This window comes from Drosophila ficusphila, unplaced genomic scaffold (genome assembly GCF_018152265.1).
Source record: "Drosophila ficusphila isolate 14025-0441.05 unplaced genomic scaffold, ASM1815226v1 contig_412, whole genome shotgun sequence".
In the NCBI taxonomy this organism is placed as follows: Eukaryota; Metazoa; Arthropoda; class Insecta; order Diptera; family Drosophilidae; genus Drosophila; species Drosophila ficusphila.
In genome coordinates, this window is record NW_025064326.1 from 1,077,569 (window position 1) to 1,091,246 (window position 13,678).

Sequence of the window (13,678 nt, forward strand, 5' to 3'; positions counted from 1 at the left end):
AAACTTTTGCATCCGCTAGGCCTTCGTTCCCGTCGCCGCAAGGAGAAGCGAGATCGTAACCGTGAAAAGAAGGGCAACGACGAGTACATTCCACGCGAACGGGACGCGTTGGCTGCCTTGGGGCTGGAGGAGATCCAATACGGCAACTGGGCCAAGTCAGAGTGCTTCAAGGTGGAGAAGGGACTGCTTTCCTTCGGGTGAGTAAATTGTTGACAGAATAAATTTAAATATATGCTTTAATTTGTTCAAGAAACAATCGCGAACACAAGTCAATTGTCCTCAAGTCGGTTTCGCCGGCGAATGGCGTTGTTGAGCTTCATGTTCAGGATGTAGATCTTGCGCTGCAGCATCTTCTCTTCCTTCTCGAGGACGTGGGCCTCCTCCTTCCGCTCGATGTACTCGCTGACACTCGGCGCCTCGTACTCCTGCAGCTGTGCCCTCAACTCGTCCAGGGTCACGTAGTCCTTTGAGTTGTGTATTTGCACGGCGGCCACCTCCTTCTCCAGTTTTTGGATCGCTCGCGTGACCTCCTCGGTTCTGTTCAAAACGGTGCGCATTTCGGACTCCAGGTTCATCATCGCCTGCTTCTCCTCAGTCATGGCCAGGGACGTTTTTCCGGTGACTCCTTTCAGTCCCGCCATGTGAATATTTTTCTCCTCCAACTGATTGACCAGCTCGGTTCGCTTGATGATCAGCTTCTCAAAGTCCACCGCCGTCAAGATGCCGCTCAGATCGGATTTGGTGATCAGGTCTGCTCGATGCTGCTGGCAGGTCTCTTGCAGAGAAACAATGGTCAGCTTCATGGTTCCCAGCAGAGCTCGCGCATTCTTGAACCAATTCGTTGTAAACTTGCGCAGCTTGCGCTCAATCTGCCGCTCGGTGGCGGACTCCAAGAAGGCCACGTCGTTCTCATCGCGCAGGAAGTGGAGCATGAAGTTGTTCTCCGTCTCGATGGTTTCTTCGCTGCGAAAACGCAGCTCTTCGATCTTGGCCCTCAGCTGTTTTACCTCGGTCATTGCTAAAAAAAGAACGAAATGGAGGTGATAAAGTTGCTCTGATTCTGATTCCGATTCTGGTGCCAACTCACCATTCCTCTCGATGTCCGCGACCCGCTTCTCCACCTCGGAAGCTCTCTTCTCGGCCATCTCGGCCTTGGCCTTGAAATTCAGTTTATAGTCCATTCCGCGGCGCTTTTCGGGGGCGCTGATGCCACTGATGGAAACGAGCTGGTTCACCGACATGGGAATGGAGCGCTTGGAGCTCGAATGCCGGCTGCTCACGCCGTGGCTCCCCTGCGCGGATCCGCGCTTCACCTGCAGCTTCCGGAGAATCGAGGTGCGACGCTGCCGCAGCCCCAAGAGCAGCTTCGGATCGTTCTTCTCGAGGAACTCGACCATGATGTGGTTCTCCAGGCGCAGGGTGGCCACATCGTTGTGCACCTGCTCGATGGTCCGCAGCATGTCCAGCGCATCCAAGCCGGCCAACCGCTCCTGGCGCTCCTCTTCCGTGAAGTTGCGGAAGTCCTCCAGATAGTACTTGTATATAATGGCCACGACGTCCAAGTCCTGCGGCGCAACGTACTCGTAAACATGCAACTTGCTCGGATGCGATTTCATCGACCGCCGGCTCTGCGTATCGGTGTTCAGGCTGTGTGCTGACTTACTCATCTTGGGGCCGAAAGTGAGGTGGAATAGTCTGTGAACCAACGTTTAACTTCTTTGGATATTAAGCTTGTGGCTTCTTAATTTGTGTAACAGTTTTGATGAACGGAAAGGGAGATGTGCCTAGATTGTTCATGAGTTATCTCCGGACTCATAACTGATTGCTAATTGTTTGTTGCGTTTCTTTTGCAGTTGGGGCCGTTGGTCGGAACTCCTGGAGCTGGGGCAATTCAAGCGAGGCTGGCGCGATGTTGACGTCGAGGACTGTGCCCGCATCATCGTAAGTAAAACAGAACCAAAGGCTCAAACGTCCAAAAGTTGACTTAGTGATGACCAACCATGCTAATATTGAGGAAACTTTAGGTTTCCGCTGAGTAAAAACCAACTTCTCAACCCGCTGAAAAAACAAGCAATGCAAATTAGTTTCAATGCAGTTTCAACAGTCCAGTAACGCACGACTCCTCTACCCTCCTTGCAGCTCCTTTACTGCCTGCAGGTCTACAAGGGCGACGAGAAGATCAAGACGTTCATCTGGGACCTGATCACGCCGACGGAGGACGGGGAGGTGCAGAAGATCAGCAGGGATCATAGTGGCCTACACAACTTGGTGCCACGAGGTAGGAATGCCAAAGGTATGGTAAAAGATACATTCACGCACACTCCAACTGCTGCACGGACGTAGAGAGTTATCAAACAGAGAAATTAAATCAAGCGAGCTGCCTCGAGAAAACAAAAAACATCCAACAAACTTCTGTACAAAATTCCTACACACTATCTGTATAAGGCTCAACTACTTTCGTTTAATTAATTGTGGTCTTCACCCTTCCGTATCCGTACTGGTCCACCAACCAAATTCGATTGCGTAGTGTGTTTGGGTCTATTGAGCGGCCTCTGATTTTTCCCAGTGTTACAACTGCCCACCTGTGCCATCTTTTCAATAACTCCAATCTATTAGTAAAGACTCTCAACTGGACGGAGACCTAAATCAAACTGTGTACTCGACACGACGAAGAGAAGTGTGTGTATGTTTTATTGCCATGCAATTGTATCCCTTTTACTATACCATGTCTTTTAATTTTATCTACATAATCATTAACCCGTAAATGTATAGTGCTAAAAATCATCTTAACAGTTCATATTGCAAATTAACTTGCTTTAACCATTTTGGAAAATGTTTCATTACTAATTGGTCGAACTAACTTAAAGCTTAAAATTAAAATGTTAGCTTCCAGCTTCCTAAATTACATAAGTAGGAATGTACAATAAAAAAAATAATTTTATGAATTGTATATATTAAAACCGAATCAAATTTACAACGATCAGAGATCATATAAAGCTAACAAGGAGTTGCCCCACGGAGAGGATCTGGCGGCTGCTCAAACTAGAAGCGAATCTAATGTCTTTGAACACGTTTTTGGTTTACAGGCCGCAATGGTGGAAAGTCGAACAAGGAGTCGGCAGGCAACTCCACCCCCGCTCCGGGCACTGCGTCCGGCAGCAACAGTGGCAACACGACCCCGGCCCACAAGTCCAGTGCCCTGGACGGATCCGACAAGGACGGAGGCGGGATCAGCGCGAGCGCCGTGGCCGCCGCGGTGACCAGTATCCACGATCCCAACCACTGGAGCAAGAAGGAGAAGTACGACGCGGACGCGTACCTGGAGGGCGCCTACAAGAAGCATTTGGGCAGACACGCCAATAAGTGAGTCGTGTGGAATCGAACTTGTTATAAGCCAATCTTCCAAGCTGCAAGACGACCTTTGCTAATACAATTCTTCTTTTCTTCGCTCTCTTCTCTTCTCTTCCCTTCCGTTTCTCCGCATTTTGTTTACCTAATTTCAATGTTCACAGGGTCCTGCTGCGCGTGAGGATGCTCTACTACATCCAGCACGAGGTCATTGGCGACTTTGTCCAGCAGATCAAGGACAATACGCCCATCAGGTAGGCGTGGCACTCTGAGTCGCCTGCTAAACACTTGGCATTCATTAACCATTTTGTTCGTTGTTGTTGTTGATTGATTGACTGACTGATTGCCAAAGAGTGTTGATTAACGTTTTATTTCGTATTGATTTGGTTACACGTATACTTTGATTACTAACGCCAATTTGTCAGCTGTTCTTAAGAGTTTTTAACTGTATATTTTCAAAACAACCTTCTGTTGGCTGCTGAGCAGCTGACTTATGGAGGTTCCGGTGGAATGCAACCCCCTTCCTTTTACCCGCTCTCTATCTCTATCACTTTAACTCTAAATGTTCGATCGCTTGTCCATTGAAATGCTAACATTTGTACATTTTCACACGACTCTGCTCATCTCCATTCACTACTTGCATACTCTATTTTTTGCCAACTAATCCTCGGCATACCGACTCTATTTCTATCGCTGTGTTTTGTGTTTTTTCGATTCGTTTAACCAACCTATAAAATACTTAATTGACTCCATTGCGAATATCTGTACGTATATTATATAACTACCGACAAAAACTGCAGCAGTACGAAAGCCAAGCAGCAGCTGGCACTCAATCTGAATCTGAATCTGAATCTGGAAAGGTAATATCCCCATCAATTTCCCAACCACCGATATATCGATCGCCATCGCTCGTCCCCTCGCTCGCACGCTCGCTATATCTCGCATTCAAGAAGAAGCAGGCGAATAGGGAAATCCACGCTACTCTATATCTCTATATCTTTCACACGTGCAGTCGTCCTCATACCAAAAAAAAAAAAACCGAGATTCTACATGCAATTCAATAATTTAATTTACATTTTTTGAACGATTTCCAAATTCAAAAAACCAAAAACTGAAAGACGGTGGAGAAGTCCATCAAACCTTTTGCGTTTTGCTTTGTATGAATTTCTGCATTTTGTAGTGGTAAATCTGTAGTGCAAATTGGCAATAACAATGTTAAGATCTTTATTTGATTACCCCTTATGATTTCCCATTTTCCCTTTCGTTTTTACGTTTCTTTTATTTAACCTCATACCGAAACCAAGAAATTGTTGAACCAACCAAATTGAATTTTACTAAACCAACGCATTTCTCTTTTCGCGCATCTCTCAAACCCCCAACCACCAACCACGAACCACCAAACACATTTGAATGTTATCGAATGTACTCATCGACCGAAACGAAACGAAACGATCATATGTAGCGAGCTCCCCATTCGCCCGCCGCCAACGCCAGATCAAGTGCCATCCTCATGGTGGAATCCCATTTGTTGTGATAAGAGTCTGTTGGTCGGAACCTACAAGCATGGCTGTGAAATGTATCGTCAAATGCGCGCCGATCCCAATCTGTGCTTTGTCACCCATGTGGGCGCCGGTGCGGCCGGCGACGATCTGGCTGTCACGAATTTGCCGATGTAAGTCTTTTCAGAACGAACTAAACCAAATCTAAATTGACCCGGTGTGTTTTGGAGAGCCCTCGAGAAATGCATTAAGGTGTTGTCCCCAGAACACACTGGATATAAAAACACAAATCGAAGTAGTTAGCATCCATACCTGAAAGCCATTAAGTAATCCACATACGCCACACACAAGTACTAAAATGAGGAGAATATCCAAAGGTCAGACACTCCGAATTCCGAATCAGAATTCCCGATAGTGAAGGAAAGGAACAGGAATTGCTATGACTCATTTCCATTCCCTCGCACACACGCATTCATCCCAACTCATGCCATTGACCAATGCTTCAAATAGTTTAATGTTTCAGCTAGCAGGACTGTAAAGTTTGTCATACTATTTATTGATCAATTAAATGTAAGCTTTAACTCTTTTTGAAACTAAATATCAGAGCAGTTCAAGTGAGGTTAACTCGATGTAGTTATCAAAGAAATTAATTGATACATTTTGCATAAGACGTTGCGAATTCCCTGCAAGTAATGGGCTCCATTAATACGCACATTGAAAGCATTGATTCCATTGCCATTGCGCTGAATGTGTGTGTGCGTGAGTGTTGTGAATTTTCTCTCTCAGTGTATTCAGAACGTTTTAACTGCGTTTGGCATGATCTCCACCCCCCGATAAGCGACCTCCGAAGGCTACGTAGATTGTTCACTAACCTTTGACCCCATTTTCTGACACCACAGAAACGAAGACGACGCAAATTCGAAGCACGATGATGGCGACGAGGTGGACGACGACGGCACCACCACGACCAAAGACTCCGACTCCACCAAACTCACCGGGGGCGACAACAAGGACTCGCTCCTCGACCCGGAGCGCCCCAGTTCGTCGGGTAAGAGCAACAGCGAAGGTGTCAACGGCGCCAACGGCAAACCGGAATGCGAGAAAGAGGCCACGACCGCTTGCGAATCAGAATCCGAATCCTCATCCAAATCCACAGCCACCGCCACCGCCACAGCTGAAGCTGAAGCCGACGCCGACGCCTTGCCGGGCGGCAAGGGCAGCGATGTCGAGGCGGCGGTCGCCCAGCAGGACGCATCATCAGCAGCTCCCGAATCGGCAGACACATCAGATCCCGAGCCGAGCAAAGTGCGCACGCCGGTCTCAGCCGCGGACTCCCGCGATCCGGCCGACTCCAGTTCCCCCCGGAGGCGGCAGGAGAAGATCGGGAGGCGGCGGCCAGGACTGGCGGCGAGTGCGGCGAATCGGACAGCGAATCGGAGAAAAAAGAAATCGAAAAGGAACCCACAGAGCCCGCTGCTGCTGCTCCTGCTGGGGAAACCAAGCCAGACGCCGCTGCCACTGCCACTGCCCAAGCCGAAGGCGACAAAGCGGAATCATGCACTAACAATGCTACCACAAACATCACCACCACCACCACTACTACTACTACTACCATTACCAATACCAATACCACCACCACCACCACCACCAATAATCCATCATCCAAAGCGGCTAACTCTAACGCCCCCAACAACACCACCGACCATGCTAACTCCAACTCACACTTAGGCTTGGACGAGGAGGAGAGCGTCGCCGGCAGCTATCCGCCCACCGTGGCAGCCGTCGAGGACGCCACCACCATGTGGCCGTCGATGCAGGACCTCAACACGCGTCTCCGGCGGGTCATCACCGCCTACCAGAGGAACTACAAGAAGGAGGAGCTGAAGCTGCAGCAGAAGGCCAAGGTGAGTCCTCCAACGTTTTCCAACACTAACCCCCCATCCCCCTGAGTCTCCCAACATCCGTTGCGTCCCCATTTCATTGTCGATTTTCGAAAAAAAAAAAGATGCAGCTTTGCATCATTTTGAGAACCTTTTTCACAAATTTTTAATTTCCGAAATGCAAAGGACATAAATCGCCTACACTTGCCTAACCCAAATAAATGACCTCATAATATATTTTTTGAATTTCCTTTTCTATGTTTTACGATTATGTTGTAGTGTCCAGTGTTGAAAGTACGTAGTTTTGTTGCTTAGCTGTTGGCCGTAGTTAGTTGCGAACCGTGCACCGTAGTTAGCGAACAGAACGGACCGTGGACCAAGACTCGGACAGAGAACGGATCCGGACCTGGTTTGGTTACCATCAAACGCATCCAAAGATTAAAGTAAAGATGGCCAAAACCCAAGCCAACCATGGCCAACAGCTGATCAACAAAACTATGTAAACCGCTGACAGAGGATAGCACACAACTCCCCCACCATCATCATGATCATCTCAATAGACTCATATCCAGCCCCCTTCTATGAGAATCCGAACTTGCGATCTTACCGATTCCTCCAACTCTTTCTCTGTGATTGTCCCGTTTGTCCCACAGCTCCAGGCATTGGTTTCATCGACGCCCCCGCTGTCGGTGCCCACCACGCCCACGCTCCAGTCCATGCAGATGCAACTGCAGAGCGGCTCCGGCGGCAGTGGCTCCGGAGTGGGATCCGCCGGCCAGCACGACTCCGGCAACCGGAGTCTCCAGGCACTGATGCAGTCGCAGGGCGCCAGCACCTCGGCAGCGGCGGCGGCCGCCGCGGCAGCAGCCGGAGGATCCGGAGGCGGGTCCGGGCAAGTGGGTGGAGCCGGAGTCATGCCGGCCATGCCCACCGCCGCCGACATCAGCCTGATGCTGAGCATCCTCAACACCACCGACGTCAGCCAGCTGGCCAACTTGGACATCAACAAACTGGCCATGTACCTGGTCAGCATGAACAATGTACGCTAGTGATGAGTACCTGCTCTCTTTATATGTATTCGCTCTAAATGTTATAACCACTTACCACTTACACTACCATCAACCCCTTGCCCTTTCAACTTGCCAACCAATCCACCCCACTCACACCCCCTCTCGGGTGGAAATCAATCCTCAACTACCACTCGGCGGTGGCCGAGCCGAAACAATGCAGCCCACACAACACCGAAATGCCACCCTTTGAGGCGCTAATAGACCGTGAACAGTCTGAAAAACTGAACTCAACTCCCCCAAGAAAGACCTAAACCTAAACCCAAAACACTGACATTAAAAGCCACGCCACTACACCAAAAACTACTAACCATACTTGCATTATCATACTAACCTGCATGAGTTGTTATTCTAGCAAAGTATGGAACAGTTATTTCGATCATAATACCTATTTTTAATCGTTATATTTACAAGTCCCAAATCCTTTGAGAGTACCTAAGAAGCCAAGTTTTTTTTAATGATAACCAATACTTCACCTTGCTGAATGCTAATCAGTGCTAATTAGTCGACAGGGCTATTTACCAATGCCGAATAGCTATTGGCATTTTCTTAAAAATATTGATACACCCCCGTTTGTTAGCGCTATCGACAAATCTGTTTTGGTAGGGGGTCGTGTAAAAAGCCGAAAAAAAGCCCAGAAATCTGGGTAAATAAAAGACAAAGTCAACTGGCACCTGAGGGTGTGGGACTTGGTGTTATGGAGGTGAAAAGTCTGTCAACTCGCCGTGCGACTGTGTATCCTCCCTTTGTTGTTTGCGTGTGTGTGTGAGTGTGTGCGTGTCTGGCCGAACGGGCCAACAAAAGCGGCGAAGAAAAACGAAAAAGAGTCAGATAGAGCAGAGAAACGACAGAAAATACACTTATGCTTAATTTATGCAAAATAAAAGAAATACATACACTCGAATTTGAACCCAAAATGCGGTGCACACGATGCTCAGCTCAGATTATTCGCCTGCTGGTCCTCTCATCTCGGATCTGCCGTCCTCTTTCCTCATCTCATTCTATCTCGGCTCGCGAATGAGCGGCCAAAACGGAGGAAATGTCAAACCACTTTGCACACTCGGCGGCAGAAACAAAAACAGCAATACACTAAACTCCACCTCTTTGTCTCCCCAACCCGCTTTTCCGCCCAATTCCTCTGCCTAGTGCAAAACCGTTGCTTTCGTTTCCTTGCTTCGCTTTTTGCTGCCCCTTGAGGTGGCAACAACAACAACAACAGATACTTTGGCAACACAGTGGAGTCCACATCGTGTTGGCCAAAAGGCTTGGGTCAAATTATGAGCCAAAGCGAGGAGCCCGCAGTCAATTGTACAACCTGACGCTTCGATTCGCCGCATTTCCACTGTAGAGGCAGACATTAGAGATGGACCAAGAAAAAAGCCAACTCTTGTAAATAACTATACATTTGTACATAATTATGTATGTATGTATATAGAGAAGGAAAGACAATTAGTATGGTTTTATTTGTACATCATTAGTATTATATCTTGATTTTAGATGATGTTTTGGGTTTTGTAAAAAGATGGGCCAAATTTGGGGCCCATTTAAAAACGAGGTTTTGTTTGACCTAAACTTCTCGGCAATACACACGATTTTAATATAATCTTAAAAGGCAAAGTATCTCAAACCCAACTCCTTTGAGTTAAAAAAACAATTTGGAAAGCCACTTTCGGCCAACTGGTCAGCACTGAATGGGCGACGCCGCCATTATCAAAAGGCAGAGAGGCAGCGGTGAAGGCAGCGCGCCATCAATCAAACCCCCAACAACAACAACAAGAAGAAGCAAGGAAAAGGGGGTCGAAGGAAGCAGTCGGCAGCAGCGAGAAGAGCAAAGCCAAGTGGTTGTTGCTGCCGTTACCTATGTTGTTGCTGTTTTTGTATTGACGAAGTGAAGTTCTTCTTTGGTGACGATGATTGTTGCGGCTGAGGCGGCGACGTAAGCAGTGGCGTTGGTGGACGACTTGGTTTTATTACCGTTGCTGTTGTTGTTGTTCTTGTTGTTGGGCATTCGATATCATCGGGTGGTTTTGGTTTTGCTGCCTAGCTACGTTGGCTGTACTTGCGCTGCCACCGTCGCCGTCGCTGTCTCTGTATGTATTAGTTTTCCATGCGAGTGTGCCTCACTCTCTGTCTCTGTCTGCAATGTGTGTTTGTAATTTTACATTTTCTGGATTTATCCAATGTTTAATTTTTTTCCTTTTCGTGTGCGCCCACCCAAATGTTTTTTAGGGGAGGGGGATGGCACTCTCTCTTTAGACGGCTGCTGTTGCTTTTGCTGCTGCTGCTGCTTCTGCTCTCACGAACTGAATTATTGAGCGCAATATGTGACTTGGAGGCAAAAAAGGAGATGGGGATAATGGTGACCTGTTCCTGTTTCGGTCTCGTTTCGGTTTCCTGTCCTCTTCTTTCGCATAGCGCGAGTTTTCGATAAAGCCGCCTAATTGTGCTCATTTGAGCTCCCATTCCACTGGTTCCCCCCTTCGCCAGTTCATTTTTTTTGCACGTTATGCTGCTGCTGCAGCTTAAAAGCATTTTTCGCTTTGTTTTGTTGATTCCTTTTTTGCATTTGCAACGTGTATTTAGAACAACGAGCATAGAGAAGTTGTTGGCTTTCCTCTCGTGCGTGTGAGTGCGCTGGTGTGGGTTTGCCATTTTATTTTGTGGCCATCTTCGGTTTGGGCCCACCTTCGACTTGCTTGGATGCTTTTGCTTTTGTTGCTGACCGCTGTCGTTGCTCTTTTTAGACTGGCTATTGCTTTTTTGTTGCTGCCTTTCGATTTATTATTTTATTAGCATTTGGCTGCCGCATTCGCTGTGCACAGTGGGGCAATGACAATAGTTTTGAGATTGTAAAATAACGTCGTGTGTGTTTCTAAGTAAATCTTTATTTCTTGATAACACTAAGATGTTAATGAGGTAATTTTATCAGCAATACTATTAATTTTATTCGTGTTAATCATAACATAATTTCCTCTCTACTTCTATTATCACCTAAATAATCCCCACTGTGCGCGTGCGCCTCACGTGTTGTTGTCGCATTGCAATGTTGCTCGTTCTCGCTCTCTCCGCTGAGTGCATTTACGAGATGCAGCTGCTGCGTCGGCGCATTTTTCACTTCACACCTGTCAGTCGTAAAACATTGGGAAAAGTCGCTGTCTATCCAATATGCCGAATGGCTGGCCAGTCCATCAATTCACCATGGGCTACGTGTCTGCGTTCGAGTTTTAATCCCGATATGAGAGCCAACTCTGTGTACCTGCTATTGCTATTGCCTCTTCTTCATTCTCCTGCCTGATTTAGTTTAGTCAAATTTAGGATAGAGAAGAGTGGACTGGACTGCCGCCCTCTCTTTGGCTCTTCACTCGTCGATCTTGCATGCGAGTTGTTATGGTGTGAGTGAGTGCATTTGCCGAAGATGTGTCGCCATTGCATATCGATTGTGCGATTATATCCGCCCTGCTCACCCATGCATGCATGTACGTTTTTCGCTGTAACTGTGTGTGTACGATATCCGAACTCAAACACTCACTTACTCACGGGTATCTGCATCTGTATCTTGCGGATTGATTAATAATCTCGTTTCGTTTTTGCTCTGGCTACGTGCTTATCGCACTTTGGCCCTGCTTCCATCTTTCGCTCTGGCTTTGCTCTCTTTTCCTGTCTTTCTCTCGGCATAAGTGCCGTATGTAGATAGCCCAAAGGTCGAATTAATTAAACAATTGCAAAACGCCAATAATCAAAGTCAGTTCGGGGGACAGTGCTGAACTTCAATAAGTAAAGATGATAAATTGTATACTTAAATTCTTTTATTGCTTCAATGTTTTTTATAAGTCTACCGAAACAGTTTCCATATATAGAGTATGGACTGTAATTCCTCAAAGATCATTTCTTAACTTTTGTACCTGCTGTTGGAATTAATCCATTTTCATGGTTTCACTTCTCCATCTTCTCGTTCTGCTGCCGCTGTTATTATTTTATTTTATCCCTTTTTTCGTTGGGTCCTGCGTCCGTCATTACCCCTTTTTCCCCGCCCCCTCTTGGCTCTTTCGCTCTTTTATGCCGTTCTCTATGTGTCGTCAACAGTTTTTGTGGTACATTTGTTTCATTGCCTTGGCTTTTTTGCCTCCGATTCTGCCGTGTGATGTGCCCCAGCTCCCCCTTCCCCTCCCCATTTCGCTCCTTGGGTTTTCGGATGCGAGTGTGAGTGTGTGGCAGGCAGGCTGCTGCTTCTTTGCCTACATTACACAGTTGACACAATGTGCCTGCTGCGGCTGCTTCTTCTTTTTCAACTCGTCCATCCAGTGCACACTCACATCCACTTTTATGCTGCTGCCGCCCTCTCTTGAGTCGCACTCTCTCGCGAAGCCGAAGTCGGCACTCTCTTTCCTTGGCTTTCCTCTCCCCCGTTGCAAGTGACGCTCATTCACCTCAGAGTCGGCAATCGGTCTCAGTTTTAGCCCATCTCATTCATATTCACATTCACATTTCACCCAAAACGGCGTTTGGCTTAATCTCACGATTGTTTGGTTTCCCACTCTGCCGAGCTCCCTCTCTTCTGAGTCTCTCTTGCTGGCTGATTCGCATTCGATTTTAGCCGCTGCCGCGCGCGCGTGTGTGTGTGTGTGAGGAGTGTGTCTTGTATTTTAGTCCGCAATGCGCTCCGCTCATTATTTGTTTGAGCGCCGCGGTGTAAAGTTGTAAAAAGTCCAAGTGCTCGTGGAAACTCGGAGCGAGACGGAGACGGTGGGAAAACGAAACGCGATAAATCGCGAGAATGCGAGTGCGCCAGAGGGAGAGGGAGTGATAATCAAACGGAATGGAATAATGTAATTGCCGAGGCAACAACAACAACCACAACAACAGCAACTACGTGCAAATAGTTGTCATTGGGGCGCAATGAATAATAATTAGTGCTTAATTGAAATCAATAATCATGACGAAACCGTAAGGCTTCGATTTCGCTCCAATATATATATATTCTTGATTACCAGTGAGACTGTGATATTATTGTGTGTCCAAAAATGGAGGTTATTAAACCCATGGACTTCAGCAGTTTCTCCGCTTTCTGCGAGCATCTCAACAAATCGTCACAAATTGCAACGACCACTGCAACAATACCGACAACAACGTTAAACAATGGGAACGGCATTTATTTGGAGGTAAAAGCAAAAAATACAACTATTGCGATGCGATGTCAATTTTATATATGGGCATATATCTCTTAATTAAAATGAGAATGCAAAAGTGCAGAGAGAATATGCAAAGAATGTGTGCAGGCAGCAAATCAAGTAAAAAGCAACCGAGACTCAAGAGTGCGAGCAGAACAGAAGATGGGGGACCAGTGGGCCTGTTGGCTCCCTCTCGCTCTCAATTCACTGAGCAGCAAGCGAAAATACAAAACAATAAATTTATGCCTATAGATTTCACATGAACGAAGAACGGAAAACGTCGCCATCGTCGTTGCCACTTTACACGCCACTTGGGGAGGGGGAGGAGGGTGTCGAAAGGGGTTTGCGGGTGGGGGAGGCAGAGTAGCATGTGTAACTGCCAAGCCAAAGGCAACTGAAGAAGAGAAAGAACAAGACACCTGCGGTCAAAATAATAGCAGGGTCAAAAAGGGCTTTTGACAACCGGTAAAAATTATTTAGACTTCATTAAAATTGAGTTTTCTTGCCATCTTCAATACGTAAAGATGGTTCGACTTTAGATGCATTCTAATTTCACCAAAAAAACGTTAGCTGTCTCTTGGGTTACAAATCGGTTTTAAAATTTTTGCTAATTACCTTAACTTCTCTACTTAATTTGTTGACCATCACTGTGTGAGCACTCGTGTTTTATCTGTTTGTTGGCTGTTCAAAGCGGCGCTCATTTAAATTCGTTTTTC

General features: G+C 46.9%; 2 protein-coding genes across 2 annotated transcripts in view; one reads left to right on the forward strand and one right to left on the reverse strand.

The window, feature by feature from the left end:
* Positions 1 to 13,678, forward strand: part of LOC108091457 — a 42,100-nt gene that overhangs the window by 17,647 nt on the left and 10,775 nt on the right. Inside the window, 9 exon segments of the mRNA XM_017190657.2 lie at positions 20 to 197; positions 1,854 to 1,941; positions 2,140 to 2,278; positions 3,087 to 3,363; positions 3,513 to 3,602; positions 4,811 to 5,020; positions 5,747 to 6,206; positions 6,209 to 6,751; positions 7,381 to 7,767. Of these exon segments, the coding sequence (XP_017046146.2) occupies positions 20 to 197; positions 1,854 to 1,941; positions 2,140 to 2,278; positions 3,087 to 3,363; positions 3,513 to 3,602; positions 4,811 to 5,020; positions 5,747 to 6,206; positions 6,209 to 6,751; positions 7,381 to 7,767 (2,372 nt within the window).
* LOC108091456 lies at positions 219 to 1,831 on the reverse strand. Its single transcript, XM_017190656.2, has 2 exons — positions 1,088 to 1,831; positions 219 to 1,018 (listed from the first exon to the last, which is right to left on the reverse strand). The coding sequence occupies exons 1-2, from the start codon at positions 1,665 to 1,667 to the stop codon at positions 270 to 272; spliced, it is 1,329 nt and encodes a 442-aa protein (XP_017046145.1). The 5' UTR covers positions 1,668 to 1,831; the 3' UTR covers positions 219 to 269.